The sequence below is a fragment of the Megalopta genalis genome, chromosome 13 (genome assembly GCF_051020955.1).
Source record: "Megalopta genalis isolate 19385.01 chromosome 13, iyMegGena1_principal, whole genome shotgun sequence".
NCBI classification, from domain to species: domain Eukaryota; kingdom Metazoa; phylum Arthropoda; class Insecta; order Hymenoptera; family Halictidae; genus Megalopta; species Megalopta genalis.
In genome coordinates, this window is record NC_135025.1 from 4,830,803 (window position 1) to 4,858,368 (window position 27,566).

Here is a 27,566-nt window from a genome sequence, read left to right on the forward strand (position 1 = left end):
GGAATCCCTACAATCTCCAGAAAAATCCCTATCGATGCGATTCCCATCTGCAGAATCGCGGGCAATTTCTGCATCAGCTGTTTCATGGTTTTTCGGTGGCGAGCGTTTTCCGTGGTAGACAGAGAAAAGCGCGGGTTGCGCGAATATAGGGACAGCGGGGGCAGTTCTACTTTTAGGAGGGCTCGGCCACGCTGCCGGCGTGTAAACGATGACGGCACACGGTCTCCGGCGAGTCAGTCCATTAAACGTCGATATCGAACGTATAAATATTTCTTGGTGTCGCCGGTGCGAAACGGGAGAGCGTCGCCTGCTGACGCAGAAACCCGGCCGCGTATCAACCATCACCTGTCCTCGTCGGAGCGCTTTTTGGACGGGGTTGCGTCATCGGCGGCCTTCGCGCGACTCGGGCGGATTAATATCGACGCCATTAATCGGAATAATGAGAGCCGTAACGGTCGCATTAAAACGCGGGCGGACGATAACGCTCGGAACGTGCCTGAAAGCAGGCGGCTGCTCGAAGACGCCGCGGACAAGGACGGCGTTGTCGGCGTCGAACTTTTCTCCCGACGTCGGAACAATTATACAGGGTGTCCCGAATGTGGCGGGATCCTCGGGTCATTCGAAGCAACTTTTTCCTTTACAAAAATGTTCTCCGAGGCACCGTTAACGAGTTATCAACGAAAAACAGTGACCAATGAGAGGCGAGCTCGGCTGGCGCGCGGCGACCGAGCCAATGAGCGGAACTGGGCTTCGTGCGCTGGTTGGCTGGGCCGCCTCGCGTCAGCCGTACTCGATTCTTATTGGTCACTGTTTTTCGTTAATAACTCGTCAACGGTGCCTCGGAGAACATTTTCGTAAAGGAAGAAGTTGCTTCGAATGATCCGAGGAATCCGTCATTTCCTGATTGCGAGACTTTTTTGGGACAACCTGTACAGTAATGTCTCTCTAATTGACGCTTAGATTGTCCACGAAAATGGACAATTTGTGGAGAGGAGATACGATTATTCGAGCCTTGCGACTCGTTTTTATAGTTACAAACTGTCGACAGCTGTAAAAACGAACCGCAAGGCTCGATTAATCGCATCACCTCTTCCCAAATTGTTCATTTTTGTGCACAATCTGAGCGTTAATTAGAGATACATTACTGTATGCGCTTCGTTCGCGGGGATATCGGCGAATTTTCCCGCCGGAATCGCCGCGTCGCGTTTCTTAGAAACGAAACGAACCGGCCAGCCCTTAAAACGTTCGCGGAACCGTCGAGTCCCCGCGGCCGCGTTAAACCGTAACTGCGCGCGTTCGCCTCGTAACCGATTCAGCACACGTTGAAAGGAAATTGCGTTCGATGGGAAATGGCATAAAAGCGGTTCCAAGAGGAAAGAACGACGGAACACGGGCTCCAGACCCGGGATCCCCGGATCAGGCAAATACTTTCCGACGTTACGTTCCGCGGAACGAACGTATATCGATCGTGACCGGCACGCTCTCGCGATGTAATTTACATGCGCGGCCGAGCGCGGATGTTATCGCAGATCAACTGGTTAAATGTTGTTTGTCCCGCGGCCCGTCAAATTTTCTAAAAAAAAAAATTGCTCGTTTAGTCGGGAAACTGGAGCGAGCTTCTGTCGACCGAAAACGGAGTGGCCGTTCTTTTTTCTTTTTGGACACTTGTAATTCGTATATTTATTATTCATAAATTGTTAGGAGGTCGTAGATAAAATTATTGTGATTTGTAAATGTGATATCAAATTGTTTTTAGCATGTCAAGAGAAAGAGCTACATTGTTGAATGGAAAATGACTATTTATTTTGAAAAAGAAGTTCTTATGATTATAATATAATAAATATAATGATATAATAATATAATATAATATATAATATATATATAATAATATAATAAATTATAATCATATTATAATTTTATTTGCGAACTTATAATATGGTTATCAATGTATAGAATTTCCAAAAAGATGCTTTTTTTTAATATACAATTGATGTTTACTTGTTAAACGATTAATCGAAGCATTAATCTGACATTAAATTCGTAACTGGTGACATAACCTGAAAAACCCTGTATAAAAGATTTCGTTTTAAATAAATAGCCATTTTATATTCAATAATTTAGTTTCATTTTCTGTTGACATGCTCAAACAAGCTGATATTATATTTATAAATTATAATAAATTCGTAAATAAAGTATAAATATAATATCAGCTTGTCTGAGCATGTCAAAGAAAAACGAAATTAAATTGTTGAATAGAAAATGGCTATTTACTTTGAAGAAATTCTGTTTCTCATATAAAATGGCAAAGCTACTAATCATAATTTTAATTGAATAGGTAATACTGTATATTAAGTCACAAATGGGGAGAATCATGAAAGAGAGCGTATTATTATATTTTCAGTGGAATATTCACATTTTGTGCTACATGTACCGTGCTCCGTTGACTCGATGTCCCGCGGGACGGCACAGGGGCAAGGGTTGTCGTCCATCCCCGTCTCTCTAACGTGGGAATAGCGTGTCGCATTTCTCTCGCATTCCTGTCACAGTTTTTCATGCAAAAGCTTCGCATCTTCGCCTCCTAACTTATCCAACCTGTCCACATATCATTCTAAGAGCAATATTAACGCTGTCATTCTATCATCGAATCGCAGAAGTGCCATTTTCACTAGAAAATAACAAAAAGAAAAAAAAAGAAACAGATCTCAAACTAATAAAAATTAAATTACCATAATTATAGACGTATCAACGAAACGATGCACCTTAACGCATCCGTAAACGCGTTGAAAATCAAGTTAACCGTTCGACAGTTAATTAGATCGTCCTTTCATTCATTCCATCGTTTCTTACACTTCGCAGTGTCGTTTTAACGACACCGCGCGCTTCGGTCGAACGATATTAATTGCCTCGATAAAAAAAGAATCGCAGTCCGGCTGGCTTTTTGACATTTTCGCCCACCGCGCGTTCTGCTGGACGACGACGAGCTCTCTTTTTCTCTTTCCGCAGGCCATGCCGCGCGGCCCACTCACGCCCACGTCGGCTAATTAGACGGCGAGTATCACAGACGTCGGGCAGACGAGGCCACAAAGATATTTGTTTCGACGCGTTCATGCAATATATCCCACGCGCGCGTGATGTCACCCGGTGTCTTGTTTTGCCCGGCTATCCGGCTATCTGGCTCGTCGTGCTCGAGGTCGAGCCCCGACGCCTGCGAAAACATTACCGTTAACGTTAACGCGAATTATCGTTCGTTTTAACAGACAGCGAGAGAGAGAGAGAGAGAGAGAGAGAGAGAGAGAGAGAGATAGACAGACAGATAGAGAGGACAGAGGGAAACCTCTCTGAAAAACTAGAAGACGACGACGACGATTAGACGAAGAAAAACTAGAAGACGACGATTAGTTCGCCTTCGACGACGAAAGCGACGCGCGGCGTTCTGCCCTTTGGTTTCCCGGCTGGGCGATCGATCCATAAAGGAGGCTAGATCCCGGCGAACGTGACTGGTCGGTTCGATTGTTCTAAACAGAGTTCATTAGGCTGATGACGTTGATCGAAACGAGGCTGATCATTTCTGCGTTACGCTCGCACACACGTCTGTGTGCCTGTGCGCGTGCGTGTGTGTGCAGTCGTACGCGAGTCGAACAGGTGCTGATCAAGAGGGACGCGAGACGCGTTCCCCGTCGCGCATTCCGCTCCGTTACGTGCTCGTCATACCTAAACGCGACACAGTCACGTTGACGCGTCGCTTTTCCGACACGCTTTCGTTCCGCGATCCTACGGCTCCTTTTTCCCTCGACGACAACGCCTCGAGAAGAAAACTACTCTCTGACTCCAGTTGATACTGCAGCTACGGTTACCTCGTAATGCGCTTAGCTGCTCTTCAAACGCGAATGATGGTGTCCTCTTTCTCTTTTATTCATTCTGTCTCTCTCTTCTTCTTTCTTTCATTCTATTTCTCTCTTTTTCTTTCTTTCATTCTATTTCTCTCTCTTTCTTGCATTCCCTTTTTCCCTCTTTCTTTCTTTCATTCTCTTCCTTTCTCTCTCTCGTTCTCTCTTTCTTCCTTTCTCTCTCTCGTTCTCTCTTTCTTCCTTTCTCTCTCTCGTTCTCTCTTTCTTCCTTTCTCTCTCTCGTTCTCTCTTTCTTCCTTTCTCTCTCTCGTTCCCTCTTTCTTCCTTTCTCTCTCTCTCTCTTTTCTTCTCTGTTTTTCTTTCTCTCCCTCTCTCTTCCTTTCTTTTCCTCTCTCTCTCTTTTCTTCCCTGTTTTTCTTTCTCTCCCTCTCTCTTTCTTTCTTTTCCTCTCTCTCTTTCCTTTGTCTTTTTCTCTCCATTTATTTTTCTCTCTCTTTCTTTGTTCGTCTCCATCTTTCCCTTTCCCTCCCTTTCTTTTTCTCTCTCTTTCTTCGTCTCTGTCATCCTTTCTTTCTTTCTTTCTTTCTCTCTTTTCCCTTCTCCGTCTCTCCTTCATACAAGCTTTAACGTCGAATTCAATTCCGTTGGATCCAGCAAAAAGTAACCACTCCCTTTGTAAAGTCCATTTCCCGTCCATCGAGCTCTCGTGCTTCACATTCGATCATCCTTTTCGCAAGTTTTCTCTTGTGGACACGGTAGTAATCGTTGTTATTACTATTATTATTATTATTATTATTATTATTATTATTATCGTCGCTGTGCGACGAAATACAGCAATGTCTCCTTAAATGACGCTCAGATTGTCCACAGAAATATGGACAATCTGGGAAGATAAAGCACGATTATTCGATCCTTGCGGTACGATTTTTATACTTTCGAATTGTCAATAACTATAAGAACGGGCCGTTTAAATAAATCCGAAATAAATAATCGTATCTCCTCCACCCAGATTCGCCACTTTTGCGGACAATCTAAGCGTCAATTAGAGAGACATGTATTTGTACATGTACACGTACTCGCTCGCAGAGAGATCGCAGAGATCGTCGCGAGTTCCACTCGTAATTCCAATTTTCGCCGAAGCCGACTTTCGAACGAGCGGCTCTGCTCCCGACGTCTAGGAAATATGAAAAAAGATGAACCGCGCGAACGAAATGCGGGGAATGCCGCCGGCTCGCGGCGCGCCTGCGAAACGGAGAGTCGCCTGGATTCTAGCTAAAAAATTATTCAAGCAATTTGTCGCCGGGTAACGGCCGCTTTTTTGCGGCGAGTCGCGCAACAGCCGTTTCTCGCTCGCGATTTTCATTCGATTCGACTCACCGGTTTCTTCGTGCGTGCCGGCGCGTCGCAAAAAACGCGAGACGAGACGATGCCGCTGAAACGGGCGGTGCAACGTAGTGCTCGTTTTCGGGAGGGAATTCGATAACTTCCGTTCTGTTTTTTACGACAATAGGTACTCTAAGGCGCCGCTAAAAATTGTTATATAATATTTATATGTAATAACCCTATATTATTTAATAACCCTATTTACATATAATAACCCTTTGCACTCGAATGGCGAGTCCGAGGCGCCGCTAAAAATTGCTATATAATATTTTATTATATATTATATTATATTATATTACATTATATTATATATATATATATATATATATATATATAAAAATTGCTGTATAATATTTTATTATACATATATATAATAAAATATTATATAGCAATTTTTAGCGGCGCCTCGGACTCGCTATTCGAGTGCAAAGGGTTGTTACATTCTATTCGACCTCAGAACACAAACTACAGAGCCATTTAGCATTCCGCGACGCGATTAAATACAAATCGCCGAAGTACTATTCGCCAATCGATTTACGTATTCGACAGAAGTCTCCCATACTTCATTGCGTGTTTTAATTGCACAATCACGTTCAACGTCGCCCATCTCTGGCGGCGATCCGTGCCGCCGAATCGGCGTGTCAAGGCCCTTGGATTACATCGAAGTGACATCCCGCGGACTTTCTCGTCGGCCACGAATTATTATCGCGGCGAGTCCATCGAGTCCAAACGAAAAAAAAGAAAGAAAAATGTCAAGGGATCACGCTCGAAAAGATGAGGAAGCGACCAGCCATTCGAATCGCATTTAGGATGCAGCCGGCCAGGCCGCCAGAGATCCGACGAGTTTCGCAAGCGATACGAACGGAAGTTTCAGCCTCCGGGGAGCCGGAGCTCATTAAATCCTCGACGAAGCGGGGCAGGAAGGGGGCGGGCGAGCAAAGCGTATGCCTCCTCCTGGAGGAGAGCGGTGATTTGCAATTGAGATCGCGCCGGTTAGAATGACGAAAATATGAAATTTAAATGACGCACGCCGGCCGAGCCCGCGAACACTCGAGGCCGCAGCGGCTTCTCCGCGCGAAAAATATTTCCCTTTAGACGAGCCGAATCATCCTGCTCTCGACGGTTGATGGTCTTCGAAAACGAGTTTGCCGAACTCTGAACTTTGCCGGTGAATCGATTCGAGTGATTCGAACCCGGCGCCTAGCTCTGACCGAAAAATTAAACAAAGGCGCGGCAATTAGCGACCGCACAGTAATCGGCACGCACTAGTAATTCAATTGGAAATCAGTGAACTGATATGATCGATGATAGCAAACACTCTGTTCTATAATTCTACAATTCTTATATTTGCAGTAATTTCTCCCTGACTCTAACAGAAAAATGAAACAGAGGCGCGGCAATTAGCGACCCCACAGTAATCGGCACATACTAGTAATTCAATTGGGAATCAGTGAACTGATATGATCGATGATAGCAAACACTCTGTCCAACGATTCTACAATTCTTATATTTGCAGTAATTTCTCCCTGACTCTAACAGAAAAATGAAACAGAGGCGCGGCAATTAGCGACCCCACAGTAATCGGCACATACTAGTAATTCAATTGGGAATCAGTGAACTGATATGATCGATGATAGCAAACACTCTGTTCTATAATTCTACAATTCTTATATTTGCAGTAATTTCTCCCTGACTCTAACAGAAAAATGAAACAGAGGCGCGGCAATTAGCGACCCCACAGTAATCCGCACATACTAGTAATTCAATTGGGGGAATCAGTGAACTGATATGATCGATGATAGCAAACACTCTGTTCTATAATTCTACAATTCTTATATTTGCAGTAATTTCTCCCTGACTCTAACAGAAAAATGAAACAAAGGCACGGCAATTAGCGACCCCACAGTAATCGGCACACACTAGTAATTCAATTAGAAATCAGTGAAATGATTCGGCGGTGATAGCAAATACTCTGTCTTACAATTCTACAATTCTTATATTCGCAGTAATTTCTCCCCAATTCGCGGACAGGTTGCGCGTAGAGAAATGGAAACGAAAAATCCTAAAATTCCCAGACATTGCGAGATTAGACATTTTTTAATTCGATCAGTCACTTTTTAATTCGATCGGACGTTTCCACGGATCCAGATCGATCCTCGGCGAAGCGAAGGGAACGAAAAATCGGCGGGCACGTCAATCGCTGTCCGACTTTCGATGCGAGCACCCGTCGACGATCGAGCGAAACGGGCGCGCGAGCACGGACGTTAATTAGCCTCGTTAATTGATCCGGTCGCGTGATAACCCCGAAGGTGAAAATATCGCGGATGAAAAGCGGGACGGCGGCGCGACGTCGCCGCGTTTGCGCTTTCCTTGCGCGGCTTGTTCGCGACGTATCGATCCGGTTGTTAATTGGTTTCGTTAAATTAATCGAGCCCTCGATTAGCCCGGAAATCGGCCGCGTCTCGGAACGTCGCGTCCGTCGCGACTCGTTCTCTGATCACCGGCCGGAAAACAAACGAACAAACAAAAAGAATGATCGAGGCGTTTGGTCCCGTCGGAGCCTGATCTACGAATTCGGATCTGTCGTGGCGCGGCGGAGACCTCGGAACGATGATTAGAGATTAAATCGCGAGGGCAACGGAGAAAGGGTTGCGAGGCAATTACTCACCGCGCGCGGTCGGATATCTCTGACAAACATAAATATTGATTTTCACGTGGGTGGAACGAACGAATTCCTGTCCAGGCTGCTTTCTCGGGGTGCCGTTCGAGAGGTGTTTCCGAAGTGCTCGCTCGCGATCTCGATTGAATTCCAATGGGATCGCCGGCGATTCATTGGCCTCTGCTAATCGATCAATCTTCGGCGTCCATCGGCGTCGCCTCGATGCACCAGCGGCATCGTGCAATTGTCAGTGCAAACAAAGAACTAATATCAGAAACGCGTATGTGTATGTGTGTGTGTGTGTGTGTGTGTGTGTGTGCTCCGTAGCGATCGTTTCCGCTGAATCTAGGCAAACGTCATCAATCTTTATTCAATTTCCCCGTATAATTCGGTCGGAATTGATTTAACGGCGTTGAATTCCTTAACCCTTCGGTGTTGGATTTATTTTACGTTAATTTAGCGTTATATCTGAGGTGAAGTTTCTTTTTTATATTTGTAGATGCTGATAACAAGATGTGTTGATTTTATTGGTGTTGGTTATCCCTTTTAGACGCGAAGGGACGTGTAAATAAATTTGGTGACGTTACAAAAAATGTGGCGATTTTTAGAAGTACAGTAATGTCCCTAATTGGGGGGAAGGGAAGCCTTGCGACTCGTTTCTATAGTTATCGATTTTCAACCGTTATAAAAACGAGCTGCAAAGCTCGGATAATCGTATCTCCTCTTCCCAAATTGTCCATTTTTGTGGAGAATCTGAGCGTCTATTAGGGAGACATTCCTGTACCGGTTCGCAATGACAATGCTGATCCTCGTTGCCTCAATGCCATTGCCTCATCCCCTCACTCATCCTCTATAAATCCAATTGGCCAAACAGCTCAAAAAATTCCTACTTGTTTGGACCAATTTTTAAAAAAATTATCTCGTTTGTATATGTGTTAGCATATTCAATATTTTGTCGAAATATAAATATCGAACAAGCGAACACACAGCGACATTTGTTATTACTTTAAACGTGACAATACGTCGCGGAGAAAAAAAGTGGCCGTTGTGAAACAGAACTTCTATCGAGCAGAAGTTAATTCCCCGGTTAACAGGTTAAAGTAGAAACGGACAGCCGGGGTCAGACGCGCCGTTCGCACAGAATCGGCGCGCTTCGGGTTCAAATATCTTTCGAATCCAATTGTTTCGAAGCGTCGGCATTCCTATGGAAACGTTTGATTACCGTTGAGACACCCGGCGGCCGGGATTAGGCGTCTCTCATTCGACGGAAATGACACGAATCGATTACGAATCGGGACCGGCTGCCTTTTTCCCGTGGCAACGTTCCCGACCCTTGACAGATTTAATAACCGTTCTGTCGGTGCGCCGATTAAATTGATAGCGATGCTCTCGTCGTTTACCGGCCTGATGAATCACCTCGCGGAATTTCATTCCTCGCGGATATCCACAAAGGAACTTTCGTCCGGCAGAAACAACTCTATGTCTTCGCTAGGAACGAGAACAGAGAACGCTGTCGTCTCCGATCGAGCAATGGTTTTTATTCGTCGAAATTGTACTTCTAGCTCGACGGTGCGATACCGAGAAAATGTTCTACGAGACTTCGTTTACGAGCTATTCACGAAAAACAGTGGCCAATGCGAGGCGAGTACTCGATCTCTAGTTGTTTTCTTGGATTTAGCTGTCTTTTCGGATTTAGCTGATTTCTTGGATTTAGCTGATTTCTGGGATTTGGCTGTTTTTTCGGATTTAGCTGATTTCTTGGATTTAGCTGATTTCTTGGCTTTAGCTGGTTTCTGGGATTTAGCTGTTTTTTCGAATTTAGCTGATTTCCAACAGGACAACGATCCGAAGCATTCGTCGCATGTTGTCAATGAATGACTATTCTACAACGCTCCAAAATCATTCAAAACCGCCGCATAATTAATATATTAATTATATATTAATTGAATTGAGCGTTGTTAGTTGTAATTGGAGGCATAACCTTGACATAACATTTGATTATTCAATGAGAAATAAACGAGAATTTTCTTTTCATGAAATCATATGATATTTATATGCAGAATCAACGCATCTCCGTATTTTCTTCGACAAATTATTAAGGCATTTCGATCGAAAATTCGCTTCAGTTTAAATTATATAGAACTAGAAATAGATCAGCTTTAATTTAGCTCAGAATTTATGATTTCCGTACCAGCCGTTCACGCGTTTCGCGGCGCTTCGACCGTAATCGCGAGATAACGAGCATATCTTTACGAAATAATCCAGCGGCTTGGTGTTTTCGTCGGTCGTTTCGCAAGCAGCGTCTCGTCGTCATCGAATAGAACGATATCAGAGTGCGAAAGGTCGGCGACGCATCCGAAAAAAGAATCGGATGAAAAGAATCGTCTCGCTCTATTTGTCGCGCATTCGTCGATTCGATTTATTATTATTCGGCCAATCTCGTTCTCATCGTTCCTGCGCATTTTCTATTTATTCGCGGAACGCGATCATCGCCGTGTCCCCGGTGCTTTGTTAATTATTTTTCTCGGACGCGGCGAAGGGCCGCGCTCGAACAGAATTACGATCGCCGCGGCGCTCGCCCCGGAGCAAGACGGAGCCGCGGGATCGAGGCTGTCGGGTTTCAGGCACGATCAAATCCAATTATCGACTCCACTTTCCGTCGCGGCTCGAAATATGCCGCTTTAATGGCGAATCTCCCGTAAAAAGCCGAGCGAACCGAGGGAAAACGCGAGCCTCGCCGCGCGCTTTTCAGAGCTCGACTCGAACGACGACGTCGTAGACACGCGCGCTCCGTCGCAGCTAATTAGCCCGCAGATAATTAACGTTTCATTCGCCGGATCGTTCTCGAGCGGTTCCTTGCCCGGACCCGGCCCGGGCCGCGGCGAATACGCGTCGCCGCGCGTCCAATATCCGCGGCACATGTGCCCGCGGCCACGTGACGCGTTCGACACAGCTGCGAAGGCTGAACAAACTATTAGGTTGACGCGTATGAAACATCAGATTTTTTAAGCGAATAATACAAAACTGTCTATTCTTTTGCAAAAGCGACGGACGCATAGTTTTCAATTTCTCGCGCGTTTCATCGATGCGCCGGCCGCATCGACGTTTCGACCAACCAGTCAACGCGGCGATATCGATTCGATACCGAAGCGGCGCGGCTCGCGTTCAGATCGAAGAAAGCGACGATCGTTCGACGATCGGCTTCCTAATCGCGCGCGGCCGCGGTGTCAAAGGTCGTTCCGCGAGCGCGGCCGCGCGAGACGTCGACGAACGCGAAGGCGGCCCGGAATTCGTCGATTTGTCGCGACTCGAAACGAGCGTAATCTCGTCGTGTTTACGCGGCCGTCGAACGCAAATATCGGATCCCGTTGATCGACGGTATAATCGTCATTAAATCCAGTTATTTCGATCGTAATCTTTCCATCGCCGATGCACGCAAACACTCTCTCTCTCACTCTCGATATTCATCGCGCGCGCCGGTCCCCACGTTTTTTCCCCATTGTCCGCCGCGAGCATTCGCCGCGGATTTGTTAATCGCGCGGCCTCGACAAAGAGGACCCGGTTCAACGAAAATATTTCGCGAACCGTCGGGGATCCGCGAAAACCGGCGCGCGAACGGATATTCAATGTAAATAGCGCGTGTTTACACTACCGGACGCGCGGTTTCCAAGCGAAAACAAGCAACGGTCGAAATATTCCGCGGGAAACATTATGTGAAACTGTGTTTTACGCGATCCGCCTTGGCGGACGGGGATAACGCGGCCGGCCGGGACCGGGAAAAATCCTGGAAATCCTGGAAATCCCTGGATCCGGGACTCCGCCGTAAAAAGAATAACGAAACGCGGCACCTCGCCGGCTCGATCGCGCGACAACAATTCGTTAACAATTTTCCCCGCGTCGCCGATATTAATCCCCCGAAAACCGAAGCTCCCAGAATGCACCACGAGCTCTGCCAAGTCCGCTGCAACTCACCCTAATCGCTACCCTCGAGCGCAGACGCCCCGATTGCTCGTTGAAATCGCTCGTCCCTTGAAACAGGACCAGCCTTGGGCCTCTCGTGTTCGTTAAACGCGGCCGACGCGTCTCTGCCAGCAGCGAGGAACACGCTTCGATTCGTAGACACTCGAATTCGTAATCGATAACGTTAAATTAACATTAAAAATCCTCGCCGACTTTTGCTGCTTTCGCCGAGTCGGCTCGCGATAAATCTCCAGCGCCGCGCGCGCACTCTCGACCGACGGTTCTATTGAAACGGAACCAGCCACTCGTATTTCGGCCGACGTCACAGTCCAGGAGCACCCGAAGCACTAACACCGTTCGAGAGAAAGTCCCATCTGGCCGGAGCCAATTGTCCGAAGATCGGAGCCGTGCGGGACACGTGGCCAGGTCCAAGTTCAACGTCCACGGCGTCGGTGCTGTCCGGATCCACGCGCGTCGTCGATCGGCGCGGATCGTCCGCGGCCAAGCAGCATGATCTACTGAACGGGACGCCGAGGATCCCCGGCGAATATAGATCCGTCGGGTTTCGACACCGGATCTTCGGCGGCCGCTTCCGGCCAGCAGCCGCACCGGAGGCAGACTCGTGGCGTCGCGTTGTCGTTCGCCGTTCGCCCGTTCCCATCGCCGGTGTCTTTGCCACGGAGTCCTCTTCCCACCACCGCCGCTCTCGATCATCGCACAGCCTGTGTTGTCCGTCGTGGATCGCTGGCCACGGCCTATCCTAGAGGCTCGGTTGCGTAACCGAAGGAAACGGCGCGGCGCGCCGCGAACGCAGACGCGAGCGCGAGCTCTCTTTCGCCGAGGTGAACCGCGCGCGAGTCGAAAGCGACTTCGATGGGAAATTGAAGTCCGTTTGATTTTTTAATCAGCGTATGGAGGAGTGTTTGTGACGCGAGCGACGGACACTGGGTCCGTGCTGACCCAAATCTGGGTTTTTTATTTGGTAGAGGTAATGCTCCTGTTTCTTGCGGCTCGTTTTTATAGTTACCGGTTGTTAACAACTATGAAAATAGTATATACATATATGACAAATATTATAGAAAAGTATAACAAATATAAAATATAATATAAATTTATATTTTACACAATATATGATATAATATTATATTATATTTCATACAATATATGATATAATATATAATATTATATTATATTTCATACAATATATGATATAATATATAATATTATATTATATTTTATACAATATATAATATAATATATAATATAATATTATAATATACAATATAAAATGATAGCAAATATGAAAATATAACAAATCGTATCTCTTCTTCCCAAATTGTCCATTTTCGTGGTCAACTTGAGCGTCAATTAGAGAGACATTACCGTATTCCCTATCCTTACAAAGGCAATTCATAAAATGCTATTTCTTTTATCACACGTCTATCGCATATATGTATCTTGCAGTCTTCGCATTTCCACATATATTTATCGTCATTACCGACACACAGGCCGAATCTTCCACGTTCCAATATAACATCTGGTGCATCCTAACGCGACACGCGACAACTGTTGTCTCGCGGAGCCCGCATTGGCGTAGAGTACGTGCACTTCCTTGCGACCGCGGAAGACCGGAAGCGTCTTGAAAGCTAGCAGCATCTGGAGGTTAATAAAAGCCGGTGGAAAATCCGTTCGTGAAACGATCGCGGACTATTAGCTCTCGCGCCGCAGGAAACAGTCTTTAAAGTCGAAGCGGTTTTCGCCTCGCATAATCCTCGTTTATGCGCGATGGGACGGGTCCCTTCGGCTTCCTATCGGTTCCGGTCACGATCGGGGCCCACCCTCTTAATCGGCCAATCGACGTGACCCGCTGTAAATTAATAAACCGCTCGTAAAAGTCCCGGCGGCGTTTATCTTCGCGGACTAATTTATCTTCGCGTAAATCCCGCGGCTGCGGGTTCGGTCGCTCTCGTGTAATTGCGTTCCGCGTTAGATCGAGCAAAGATTTACAGGAGAACCAGCAGCAGCACGCCGCGTGGGAATGTGCCGCGCGAGCAGAGCAACGCGACGAGAAAAAGAAACAAACAAAAAAACTGTGCGATTTACAACTGCGACCCGCTTGGCCGGGCGCCATTGGTTTTTCGGCGAGCGATAGAGGCACCGGGAAATCTACTCGACCGTGCACCACGCGACCGCCACCTTTCATCCCGATCCCGCAGAACGGTCTATCGTGCATTGTTTTCCCCGTTCGGCGATCAATCATCCGGGGAATGAAATATGGAGCGGCTTTGTCTAGCAGGTTCGGGTCGACCAGGCTCGCGCGCATCTGTCTCGGCGACCGACCGCCTCTAATAAATGGCACACGTGTCGCGCGAAACGACCGCCGCCGTCGTCGCCGTGTTCTCCGTGTGGCTCGAAAGACGCTCGAGGCGCAAGCCATTGTCCCGATTGTTACTCGTTTCATTTTAATGGTAATCCCGCGTTCGTTGCCGCTGCGAGAAATTAGGTGGCTCCTCGCGTGTTTACCGTTTCGCTGCTACACGAGGAGATCGCGCGGCACGACGGCGAACACAATAACACTCACCCGGGGCGGAACTAATTACCGGCTGCTCGTTATTCAAATTAATACGTTTCGTTTCGGATCGCTGTCCCGCCCTCCCCTGTCCCTGCGCCATCGGCGGAACCAATGTAGAATTCTGTTTCCATTTACCGGCGGCGAAAGTATCGACGGGCTAATCATAATCAGCGAGGGATCGCCGTCCGCTTTTGTGGCCCCCTGAATCCCCTGCTGGTCGAACCAATCACTTACTTTAATTACGCGCACCGTGAACCACCCTTCCCCTCCCCCGGGCCCTCCTCTGCCGAAATATTTTTGCTTCGAGCGGTTCCATTTCATGAAAATTAGGCGACGGGCGTTGCTCGCATTTTAATGTTGAACGCGGTTTTGGTGACCGCGCTACGTCTCTCAGACGAGATAATCACTTCTGGCTCGATTGTCTGACCACGTCTCTTAGACGTGATGATCACTTCTGGTACGATTGTCTGATCACGTCTCTCGGACGTGATAATCGCTTCTGGCTCGATTATCTGATCACGTTTCTCGGATGTGATAACCACTTCTGGCCTGATTATCTGACCACGTCTCTTAGACGTGATAATCACTTCTGATACGATTGTCTGACCACGTCTCTCGGACGTGATAATCGCTTCTGGCACGATTTTTACCACGTCTCTCGGACGTGACAATCGCTTCTGATACGATTGTCTGATCACATCTGACTCGATTATTTGACCACGTCTCTCGTACGTGATAATCACTTCTGGCCCGATTCTTACCAGGTCTCTCGGACGTGATAATCACTTCTGACCCGATCATCTGACCACGTCGTCGCAGGGCAAAGGTTCAAACAGGTTTATTCGCTTCGTTCTATATCGCATTTTGGTGCAACGTCTCCACGAGCCGCATCTTTTCGGAGCGTTAAATAAACACGTAATCGTGCGGCAGCATCGAGCGGTGCAGGCGGCACGGGACGCGTGAAATTCTGCGCACTCGAAAACCGTAGGCAGAAGCCGAATCGATGCGAATCCGGAGCAGAGGCGAGTCCGAATAATCGAAGGAGCTCCGCGGGACAACTTTGCCTTTGTAAATCTCTCGGTTACACAGGACCAACCCAGCTTCCAGGCTACTCCAGGCAGCCTCGATTCTATCGCGCGCACAATCTCTCCCCGCGCCTCTTTCGACAACGGGATAGCTGTTGTCTCGAAGAGCAGCCACCTGGCCTTGATGAAACGCCGGCAAAATTGCGGAACGTGAATTACCGTCTCGCGCGAGCCGCGGATTGTAAATTACTGGAAGCTCTTTCCATTAAGCAAATTGAGCAGCGTGCCTCTGCGCCCCGGGCCGCGCGGGCCTCCCAGATATGAGCCGCTTTTTCGAGAATCAACGCCGTTTTCCAAGCATTTTTGTTTACCGCGCCACTTCGCCCGGAATACTATTCTCAGAGTTCGCCATTCCCACGTCTAAAACCAGATACCCGTGCGAAAACGTGAGATATTCGCGCGGAACCGAGTGCGAATTATAGTCGCGCCGGTCGATGGTTGGTTTCTCTCCGTTCTTCTCGACGATCGCAGGCCATTTATACGGAACGGAAAAGCGAGGTATTTCTTACGGTTTTCGGAGATACAGCAATGTCTCTCTAATTGACGCTCAGATTGTCGACAAAAATGGACAATTTAGGAAGATAAGAGATTATTCGATCGTTGCGGTTTATTTTTATAGTTATAAATTGTCGGCAACTATAAAAACGAGCCGCGAGGCTCGAATAATCGTGTCTTCTATTCCCAAATTGTCCGTTTTTGTGCGCAATCTGTGCGTCAATTAGGGAGACATTACTGTATTATCATAGATTGCGCAGAGTGTTCCGGGATTTTCCCGACAAACTATGAGAGCCTGACCTAGGGGCCGAAAGAGGGAAGACTCCTTTTTAACCCTTTGGGGTTAGAAATGATTATCACGTCTGAGAGACGTGGCCATAAAATCGGGCCCGTGAAAGGACTCGACGCGTGATCGATCTTGTTGTTCGTAGCACACGTTCTTGAAACTTAAATCGTGGGGGTTAATACAAGGAGTTACTACAATAATTAACAATTAAAACACCAAATTATGTGAGCGGAAAATCGAGCGAGAACGGCTCGACATGGAACTAAAGCTGCAGAACTAGCTTTGCTGCCTTCTACATTTTCCAAGGAATATTATTGAATTATTGAAAGAAAAAGGAAAACAGACAGAGAGAGAGCGAGAGAGAGAGAGAGAGAGAGAGAAGATGCGATTGACACGATCGTCGCCACGGCGTCTGCATAAAGCAGATTCGTAACGAACGTAAATTACTGGAGGTTCGGCTCGGGGAACCAGGAATTAAGAGCAATTGTAGCTGTTTTCTCGAGTGCAGCTGTTAGGGAAGAACGATTATGCGATAAATTTCCATAGCGTTCGTGCGCCGAGCCAGCAACGATGCAAATGATCCTTGTAATTCATGAAAATTTACGAGACGTCCACGCCGCCGCGTTAGAGACCAAGACAGAGGGGACGAATCTCGCGAATTCCTGCGCGAATTTTCCGGTGTTCGCGAAAACACGGCGCCCGATGTTTGCACGGGTTCTCGCGATTAATCAGCGAGACCGGTTGAAAAACAGCGACCGTTTCGCCGGCTGTTTTTAATTAAGAGCGGCGCGGGCTCGCGCGATCCGTTCGCGAAGCACGGCCGAATTAATTTCGGTCGAGCCGCGGTCGAGCTCGCGATCCGTCGCGCCGCGAAATTCCGCGTCGCAACGCGCGTTTTCCGCCGATCGCGAGCTACGTTAACAACGTAAGCCTGTTCGACGCAATCGGGCTATCGCGGCGTCCTCGAAACGTTCCCTTTGAGGAATCGACGGAGCCCGCTTCGCAAGCTATCGAACGCGCGATTAACTGCGATGCAACCCTTGACAAAAAGGCTCGAAGCGCGGAAAATTCTGTACGGCAAATCGAGCGTGCCGACGGTCGTCCGAAAGGCGTTCCGCTCGCCCGTCGTTGACGGATCGCGGGTCCGACGGTTTTATGTAATCGCGAGAACGGGCGCACAGGTGCGCGCCGAGCCGGGCAAATAGAAAAGAGGAGACGAAATGCATCGTGGTTAACCGCGTGCACCCTGCACAACCGGCCAGCTTGCAGCGGCCCGCGGAGCTTCTGGCTCGATGGACCGCGTTAAACCGAGCTTTTCATCGACCCGCACCTAACCCACACTTAACCCGCCCTCCGCCACAGATCCGGCACCCCGGGTCCTTTTACTTCTTCTCCCACGGTCGAGCGACTTTCGGCCTGGATGTCGAATGGACGCGGCGCCGTTCGCCGGAACGATGGAATCGTCGTTTTCGACGGAATTCGTCGAGATCCGCGAAATCTAAGATGCCCGGAACGGAGAATCGATGTCCCAGGAATCGAGGATCTGCTGGCTCGTCCGCTATCGGAACTAAAAACTAGGCTAAAGAAGAGTCCCGGCTCTACCGGGTGGCCCAAAAATGTCTCCGGAAATGGGGGCGTCCGCCCTGAGGTCGTTCGAAGTACAGTCGCAGCGGAAAGTACGTTGACGACTTTGCAAATGGAATAACTTTTTTAGATTTGACTCGAAGGAATTCAATATCTTTGAGACCGTAGATTGATTAATTTCCTCTGGAACGAGTATACAGAAAGCTGTTTTAGATTGCAGTTAATTGGAATAACAAAAAGATTGAATATAACGTTGTTTAAACTTTTTTATCTGAGCCCATGACGAACATTTGGAAAATGCATTTTGTAGATCACGGTGCTGGAGATTTCCAGGAAGAGCCTGTTAAAGGTATGAATATTATTCATGCTCATTATAGTCTTCTTTTTTCTAAATAATTATTACAATTGAAAAATCTCCAATCATTGCAGCTATGAAGGGGGTAATTTTAATTTCAATTTTGCGAATTTATTCTAGTTCATTCAACTATAGGATGTCAACTATAGGTCATAACTACAGGGTATCTCAAAATTATGGTATCTCCTGGAAGCGAGGGGTTCCTAAGATCATTCGAAGTAACTTTTTCCTTTACGAAAATGCAATCCGTGGCCTCGTTTACGAGTTATTAACGAAAAACGCAGACCAATCGCCCGTCGAATGCGCCCGGCGCTCCGCCCTCCGCTGAGTCGCTCCGCCTCCAGTCGCAGCGGCAGTGGTCGCGAGGGCGTCAGCCGTGCGCTATCTCTCAGTGGTCACCGTTTTTCGTCAATAACTCGCGAACGAAGCCTCGGATCGCATTTTTGTAAAGGAAAAAGTTGCTTGAAATGATCTCGGGGACCCATTTCCTGCTCGCGAGACAATTTCGGGACACCCTGTGTAAAGCAGGACCGCCTCGCTTTCCGAGCATCCCATTTGAATTCCAAGCAGCCCATCTTTCGTTGTAACCGAATTTTCCCTCGATCTACCCTGGTTGTACGCCACGGCTTCGCCCGTCTCGCGCCGAGTCTGCGAGCGAGAGGGTTGTTTAGAGCTCTCCCCGTTCCATAAAACCGGCTCGTCTTGCATTCTAAGCGGCCGATTCGTGTCCCAGATACCCCGCCCGACCACCGGAACCAATTTTCTCTCACGACATCACAGGACTTCGTGACTGATAGCTGAAAATTGAGTCTGCGAGATAGGGGATCGGTCGAGAGTCCGGCCGGTTTTCTAAAATAGGCTTCCGAGGCGCCGTTCTCGAAATGAAATTTCCTTCGACGACAGTATCGATCATCGCGCTACATGCTCTCGTAGCTCCTAGCTCAAGAGCACAGCGGATGCAGCGAGGTTTCGTGGTCCGAGGGTGTGTAGCCCCCTAATCGACCGTGGCCGGCCAACTTTCACTCGACGAATCTCGAGTCGAGCGGATTGTTGCGCTTTTCAAATTAAATTTGAAAGTTCCCCTGGGGTTTAACGATGCTTAACGGAGTTAGCGGCCTGCGCCCGCTATCGGGACATCCCAGATGCAGCGGGACATAAATCGGTAGCGACCGCGTTATCCTGGGGGGAGCCAAGTTTTAATGGCCAAGGAGCTCCCGAGGACTCTCCTGGCGATCGACCAGAATCCGCCGGGCCGCTGCGTTCGCGCGGGCCGAGTTCCGCGCGCGTTTTACAGCCGCCGGGACAACGGCTGCGATGCGATAATTCACGCGTCTAGACAAAATGGCCGTTGCCACCTGCGTCCCCTCGGCCGCCGCCTTCGAGAACCACGAATTCCGAGGACCGAGAATCCAGGGACTCTGCCATCCCCAATGGCAACTTCTTCCAAAAAAATGGGGCAATTTTCGACGCGTTTCGATCGCCTTCTAAAATGGAATACAGTAATGTCTCCCTTACTGACGCTCGGATTGTCCACAAAAATTTGGGAAGAGGAGCCTTGCGAATTCGAGCCTTGCGAGACTTGTTCTTATAATTACCGATTGTCAACGATTATAAAAACATGGTGCAAAGCCGGAATAATCGTATCTCCTGTTCCCAAATTGTCCATTTTTCTGCACAATCTAAGCGTCAGTTAGGGAGACATTACCGTAACTTTTTTATACATCGTTCTCGAGAAAGATGAAAAAAGAGTATCTATAAAATTTTTAAAACGTGTTTTGCAGGTTTCGACGATTTAAGCGAACTACATAATCGACAAATAATTTTTCTTTAGACGTCTCGCTTTTTCTTCGCGAACGGTCAATATCAAAATGTTAATCCAACGTTAAATTACGTTAAATCGACGACCTCGATGATTTTAGGTGACGGTACGTTTACGAAGTAACGGTACGGTTTTCTAATGTTATTAGGGTGTTTTTTAACGCGTGGTGGCCAACGTTTGGGCATTTTTGCACAGTCCGGCGACGACTCGTCGCAGGCCGGCAGGACCCTGCGAGCGATTCCCATGTCCCACCCCGCGCGATTATTGATCACGGATTATCCGAAGCGATCCCAGACCCACCCTGATTCCCAGCGGTTTATTGCCGTCGGCGGCACGCGCGAAAGAAGATAATAGCAAAGAGATCTCGATTAAACGGGGACTCGCGGTGCTTCCCCGAACGGGCACCGATGATGGATTTTTCAATGGAACGATGAATTACGGAGGTGTGGTGGGGGGATGGTCTCCTCCTCTTTCGTATAAATTGAAAAGTTTCCTCGTATTTGCTTCTTGCAACTTTCGTTGCGTTGCACAAGCAACGAAAAATAATACGAAACTAAAACTGTTAAAAAAAGAACTGCGAGGGTACATTGGCGCGGAAGTTGTTCGAATAATATCGTGAACAGACGCGTCTGGTACCCGAATTCGTTGCCCGTCCATAAACAGTTTCAGCTGTTCAGTGAAAAACGTATTTAAAATTCTCGCCGTAATTGGAAAACTTTCGACGCGCTATTATTCTGTGATTGTCCATGGGTGAAATACTTAATTATTCAGCGAAACAATGCTCTCGCTTCCAAATAGCGCTGCTGTTGCAACAAATATTTCGCTTTTAATTACACATTATCACCTGGAAAATGTATTTCCTCGACATCGAAGCGTTACCCAAAACAGTGCGAATTTAAGTAAGCAGAATTTCCGTTTATTTTACGACGACGTTTCATAATAACTCCGTTCGCGAGCCTACGCCGGAATCTTATAAAATAGAAAGTTGATTTCTCGAATTTCGTTTATTGAACGATGCGCTCGCTACGCGTCGTCGGTCGGATGGCAGCTCTCGGGGTTCGATTAACCCCGACCTTCGCTGCCGTAGTCGATTTCATCCGACGCGAGAAAACCCGTGCGACGGGGTAGAAAGCCCGGGGCGGGAGGGTGCCAGGACTGACGAGCGGAGGCAAGAACCACGGTCTAATCTGCCATAATGCAGCCCGACATGCAAATAGATATTTTTAACCTTGTCTCGGAGGCGATCGATAGCCGCGAAGGCGGCACGGAGCTCGTCTAAATAATTGCTCTTCTACACCCCCGACGTCAGACGCACAGCGAGAGAGATAGTGAGAGTGAGTAAGAGAAAGAAAAAAAAGGAGTAGAAAAAAGGCAGAGAAAGAGAGAGTAAGAGAAAGACAGCGAGAAAGGGAGAGTGAAAGAGTCCAAGAGAGAGCGAGAGAGCGGGAGAGAGCAAGATAGGGAGCGAGAGAGAGCGGGAGAGAGTAAGACAGAGCGAGAGAGAGCGGGAGAAAGCAAGACAGAGAGCGAGAGAGCGGGAGAGAGCAAGACAGAGAGCAAGACAGAGAGCGAGAGAGCGAAAGAGAGCAAGACAGAGCGAGAGAGAGCGGGAGAGAGCAAGACAGAGCGAGAGAGAGCGGGAGAGAGCAAGACAGAGTGAGAGAAAGCGGGAGAGAGCAAAAGAGAGCGAGAGAAAGAAAGAGAAAGTGAACGAGAGAGTCTCTCTCGAGTGAGAGAAAGAAAAAAAGAGAGCTAGAGAAAGAGAGAGAGAGAGCGTTTGGTCGTGTTCCCTCGCACGCGTCGCCCTCACCAGAAGGGATTCCCCGTTTTTTCCACGTCCGCGTCTCCACCCCCGCGATCCGTTATCCATCGAGCGTATCGGGGCCGATGGTTTTTACCTCTTCGCGGTTGCGTGTTCCATTTTTCCTCATTTATCTTTCCCTTTTTTTCCCTCGCCCTTTTCCGCAAGGAACGCCGGCGAACCGACGAGACGTTCGGAACGGGGCAGAGAAGAAGGCGGGGTAAGCTTCCTCGGGGATGAGTAATCGACGCTTTAATCAGCCGCGACGACTTTCATGGTCTTTTAAAAGTCGGCGATAAAAAACGCCAAGGAGCCGCTAATCAATCCCGCAGGATGAATGTGCTATGAATGTACTACGTGTGTACTCACTTTGGTATATCGCCGATCTTCGGTGGCCGACATTTTCGCGGCGGAACGTCTCCCCATATGTTGTACGCTGAAAAATAATCAAACAGAAGATCATTCGCCACCGTTCTCACACGACCATTCCTACATTATCCCTATCGACACTTTTTACTTAATTTACTTAATTCCTCTTAATTCTGTCGAATTCCTGTATGGATCGAAAATTGGATTAAAAATTGCATCAATATATGGATTTATATAGTTTTCGGTTGTCGACGACTGTAGAAACGATCTGTGAAAGTTGAATAATCGCGTCTCCTCTTCTCCATAAGAGGAGAATTTTCTCCTCCGAAAATTGTTCATTTTCGTGTACAAGCTGAGGGACGATTGGAGAGAATTTTCTGTAGCGCGCTGATGCAAGGGAAAAAAAATCAAAAATCAATATTTCTTGTCTATATATTATAATTACAATCTAGTGTCTTCATTCGTACGTAAACAATTAAAAAGAATTCCTCTTAATTCTCTCGAGATCTGTCGACGTCTGAACACCTGGCCCGGCCCGGCGCTTTTTTACGCGTCGAACAATTCGAAACGGCGGCCGTCCGTGGACGCATCGTCATCGCGTTCCGACCCGATTACTTTCGCCGTACGTAACAGTTGTAATAGGATTAGGAGGACGCGGCACTTCCACCGTCGGACCTTTTAATCAATTATCTCTTAGCGTGGGCGATAATGCAATAACAGAGGTAGCCCGGTCTTCGGCGGATACGGAAGCAGCAACGATACAATTATTAGATCGTTACACGTGAACCGGCTCTCCCGAAACCTCTGCACACATGCGAACGGTTATCCTGTCCTCTGAACGAGAAGCCATCGTTGTTCGAAAGGCTACGCTTCGGTCGGAATCGAAGAGATCGGTTTTCTCTGTGCTCGAATCGCTGCGGGAATCTCTGGACACCGGGTACAGTAATGTCTCCCTTACTGACGCTCAGATTGTCCACTAGAATGGATAATTTGGGAAGAGGAGATACGATTGTTCGAGCGAGAGAGAGCGAGAGAGAGAGAGAGCGGGAGAGAGCAAGACAGAGCGAGAGAGAGAGAGAGAGCGGAAGAGAGCGGGAGAGAGCAAGACAGAGCGAGAGAGAGCGGGAGAGAGCAAGACAAAGAGCGAGAGAGCGGGAGAGTGGCGGCTCGTTTTTTATAGTTATCGGTTGTCAACAAGTATAAAAATGAGCCGTAAGGCTCGAATAATCGTATCCCCTCTTCTCCAATTGTCCATTTTAGTGGTCATCGTGTTTAGAAACCAATTACAGTAATGTCTCCCTTACTGACGCTCAGATTGTCCACTAAAATGGACAATTTGGGAAGAGGAGATACGATTATTCGAGCCTTACGACTCGTTTTTACAGTTGTTGACAATCGATAGCCATAAAAAAACGAGCAACAAGGTTCGAACAATCGTATCTTCCCTTCGAAAATTGTCCATTTTTGTGGACAATCTGAGCGTCAATTGGAGAGACATTACTGTACAGAGAGCGGCGAATTCTGCGCTGTCTTCGCGAAGAGTACGAACGCGCTGGCGCGCACAAGTGCAAACTCGATTCAACCGAGGGCTAAGTGGCCGAGAGCACTCGTACATACACCGGAACCGTTCAAAGAGCGAACTTTATAATTAGTAAATGCCTGCGAAGCCGCGCGATCGATGCGGTGAACGGAAGATGCACCGGCAACGACGCGGCGAGGCGACAATAAGCCACGATTCCTGCGAATGTTCCGGCCTAGAGATCGTATCTTTTTCATTCGAATGGTTTTTACTTGTTTGAGGAAACTTCGAAAAATATTCTGAAAATATTTGTTAGCGTTTTGGAGCACTTTTTGCCTTGTACGGCGAGTTCTCTCGAATTGTATCAATAAATGCATCGATAAATAGGATCAAAAATTAATAATCGTGTCTCCTCTTCTCAAATTATCCGTTTTCGTTTACAAGCTGAGGGACAATTGGAGAGAATTTTCTGCAGCGCGCTGATGCAAGGAAGAAAATCAAAAATCCATATTTCTTTTCTATATATTATAATTATAATCTAGTGTCTTCATTCATACGTAAACAATTAAAAAGAAATAATAAAAACGTACACCCTCGAATCCCAAGAAACAAACGATACCCAGTTATAATTCTTAAATAAAAAATGTTTCGAACAAAAAGTACTCGCTACGTAGTTTCCAAAAAATTGCAATACTAAATGTCGATTTAGTAGATTCAGTAGATCTTGCAGTTTTGTTTAACACAAAATTGTATATTACTTGCCTACAAACCGATTCGTCTTTGCATTCCCTTTAAACCAAAAAAGACGCACTTGGATCGAAAATTAATTAGCTTAAAAACCACGATTATCGTCCCGAACCCCCCTAAGATCGCATCACAGTGCACCAGGTCGAAGATTCCATAAAATTTCTCTTTCAGGTGCGACGATCGATCGGCGGATCGATAGTATCGTCGACGCAACGGCGCGGCTGCGAAAGGTCAAGAGTTGCTCCGTCGAGTCGCGACGCGCCATTTGATTGGAAGTAATTAAATCATCAACGAGATCAGCCTCGCGATTAAAACGGGTCTGCGAAGGCGAAAGCAGCCGGGAGTCGGTGAACCAGTCGCGAATCGAGCCCCGACTTCCCCTTTCAAGCTTCGCAGCCAACGAGAGCGAGTCGGATCGATTATGCCGATTCGGAGAGCAGACAATTTACGCGTCGTTGCCGATAAACATCGTCGCCGTAGCCGACAAGACATACAGTGTGTCCCGAAAATGTCTCGCAATCCGGAAATGTGAGGTTCCTGAGGTCATTTGAAGCAACATTTTCCTTTGCGAAAATTTTCTCCGAGGCTTCGTTTACGAGTTATTAACGAAAAACAGTGACCAATAAGAGGCGAGCTCGACTGGCGCGCGGCGGCCCAGCCAACGAGTGCACGGAGCCCAGTTCCGCTCATTGGCTCGGTCGTCTCGCGCCAAATGATCTCGTCTCTGATTGGTCACTGTTTTTCGTTAATAACTCGTAAACGAAGCCGCGGATCGCATTTTCGCTAAGGAAAAAGTTGCTTCAAATGACCTCAGGAATCCCCTACTTTCGGATTGCGAGACATTTTTGGGACACCCTGTATATTATAATTCGTCCGGCGATCGACGCCGAAGAATCGCTTGCGAAACCAGGCGAACCGTTGAATCGCCGACGATTGCGGATCCGCGATAATGCAACGTGTGCAGATCGTGCGAAACGAAGTTCTGCGAACGAGGGGGGCGCGGCGAGGGGCGTGGGGCGGTTAAAAGCTGAAACTCGTTGCGAAAACCGAGCTCGAAAACTTGTCAGCTTCGAAACGAAGTTCCGGTTGAAACGCAATCTCCGTGCGTGGCGTATTTTTCGCGAATCCTCCGATGGAAACGCGGCGCGCCGATCCTCGTTTAAAAACGGTTAATTAGAGAGAAACGGCTTTCGACTGTGGCTCTGCGGACCGTTCGATCGTAAACAACGTTTACTTTTGCAATTAAAATCTCTCGCATGAACGTATTTTCTTTTCTCTTTTCTTCTTTTTTTTGTGTGCAAATGAACCGAAATAATTGCCCGCGACGACGGAGCTAGGAAATTCCCGGAAGAAGCTGCGTTTAATTTGCAAAGGGTGGCGGCGAGGGAGACGGATGGTTTTAATATTCCGATTCGAGGAAGGCCGGAAACGAAAAAAATTATTTATTCGGCTTCGGCGCGCGGCTCGTTGCACGATTCTTGGCGCGCGCGCGCGTGCCGTGTTTCGCGGCGATTAATTAAAAGCGCAACGACGTCGCGCCGGGCTTCCGCGAGCCTCATAATTCCTAATTGCGGACGATCGATCGACGGTGTGAACTTTCGTTGACACGCTTTCATCGGCGACGGTCTAATTGTTTCCACGGTATCCGTCGACGACGCGTGGGAGCTTCCCTGAAATTGCGAGACAATTTTTCTGAAACGGGAAACGTTTCGCTTCCTCCGCTTGCTCGAGATTTCTCCCGGATTGGTATTTTCGTGGCGCGATGCGCAGCAAGGGGTTGCGAGAAAAAAAGAAAAAGTGAGAGTGAGAGTTCTCTCTTCCAGAGAGAGAGTGGAAGAGAGAAAGACCAAGAAAAGAAGAGAAAGAATTCGACGACGAGCGCAGGAAATCCCGAACGATTTCCGCTGATTGAATTCTCAGCCAGAGAGATTCCATTCGTTTTTCCGTTCGTCGGACTCCGTCGGCTAATCGCATAGAAAAAAGTTGCAGCGCGTTCCCAGCCCGGAAACGTGTACCTGTTGCAGTGTTCGCCGCGCCGCGCCGCGTCGAAATTTTGTTAACGCGTCGGCGAAGCAGCCGACCGGCGTTAATTAAGCGATAATTAAACCCGGAGAGGATCGCCGACCATGGAAGTTCGTCGCGTGTTCCGACAAAATGGACGGCGAACGACTCGGCCGCGGGGGGAAGCGGTGATACGACCGCCATTTTCGATTCATCCACTTTCTTCCAATTTTCGTCGCGTTCGCCAGCACGTCGATCTACGAATTTTATTGTTCCGAAGAAACTTAAGAGAGAAGCTTGTGCTAAAAAAACAAATTTTTTCGACCAAATTATATTATTAAGATAACGCTATATATACAGGGTCTCTCAAAAATGTCTCGCGGGTTCCTCAGATCATTTGAAGCAACTTCTTCCTTTACAAAAATGTTCTCCGAGACACCGTTAACGAGTTATTAACGAAAAACACTGACCAATGAGAAGCGAGCTCGGCTAGCGCGGAACGACCAAGCCAACGAGCGGTCGGAGCCCAGTTCCGCTGATTGGTTCGGTCGCCAACGTGCCAGCCGAGCTCGTCTCTCATTGGTCACTGTTTTTCGTTAATAACTCGTAAACGAAGCCGCGGATTGCATTTTCGCTAAGGAAAAAGTTACTGCAAATCACCTCAGGAACTCCCCATTTTCGGTTTGCGAGACATTTTTGGGACATCGATATCAGTTCACGCGATCTGAATTCACGCAGCCATTAAATCTTCGTGAAGCTTTTTTATTAGTCGAATAATTGGAAAGGGCCGTTTTATGCATAAACATTGATCAGAACATCCAACGTTAGATCTTCAAATCTCGACAAACTTTACGGAATCGTTGCAGCGAATATCAGCAAATTTATGAAAACTTAGTAAAAGTAAACATATTCAAACAAACAATTAATCTCTAAATTCTTGTTCAATTAAAAACATTAATCTCTAAATGCGATCTCGAAATTCTCTCTTTATTCGCGCGATAGAAATCCACGTGGAACGGAAATTCGCGAAAAAATTGCGAGTGAAATGCATACAGATTTATATTCGTCGTAAAATATATTTCT

At 47.5% G+C, this 27,566-nt stretch overlaps 1 protein-coding gene across 4 annotated transcripts in view; it reads right to left on the reverse strand.

Annotated features, from left to right (window-relative positions):
• The window catches only part of LOC117224316 (uncharacterized), a 75,374-nt gene that overhangs the window by 21,997 nt on the left and 25,811 nt on the right, over nucleotides 1-27,566 (reverse strand). For 3 of the 4 annotated variants that reach the window (XM_033477131.2, XM_033477132.2, XM_033477134.2), the window contains exon 3: nucleotides 22,217-22,283. In XM_033477131.2, the coding sequence (XP_033333022.2) occupies nucleotides 22,217-22,283 (67 nt within the window). Of the gene's footprint in view, nucleotides 1-2,413; nucleotides 2,433-22,216; nucleotides 22,284-27,566 lie in introns of those variants that run through there. The other variant, XM_033477133.2, reaches the window with a different exon arrangement.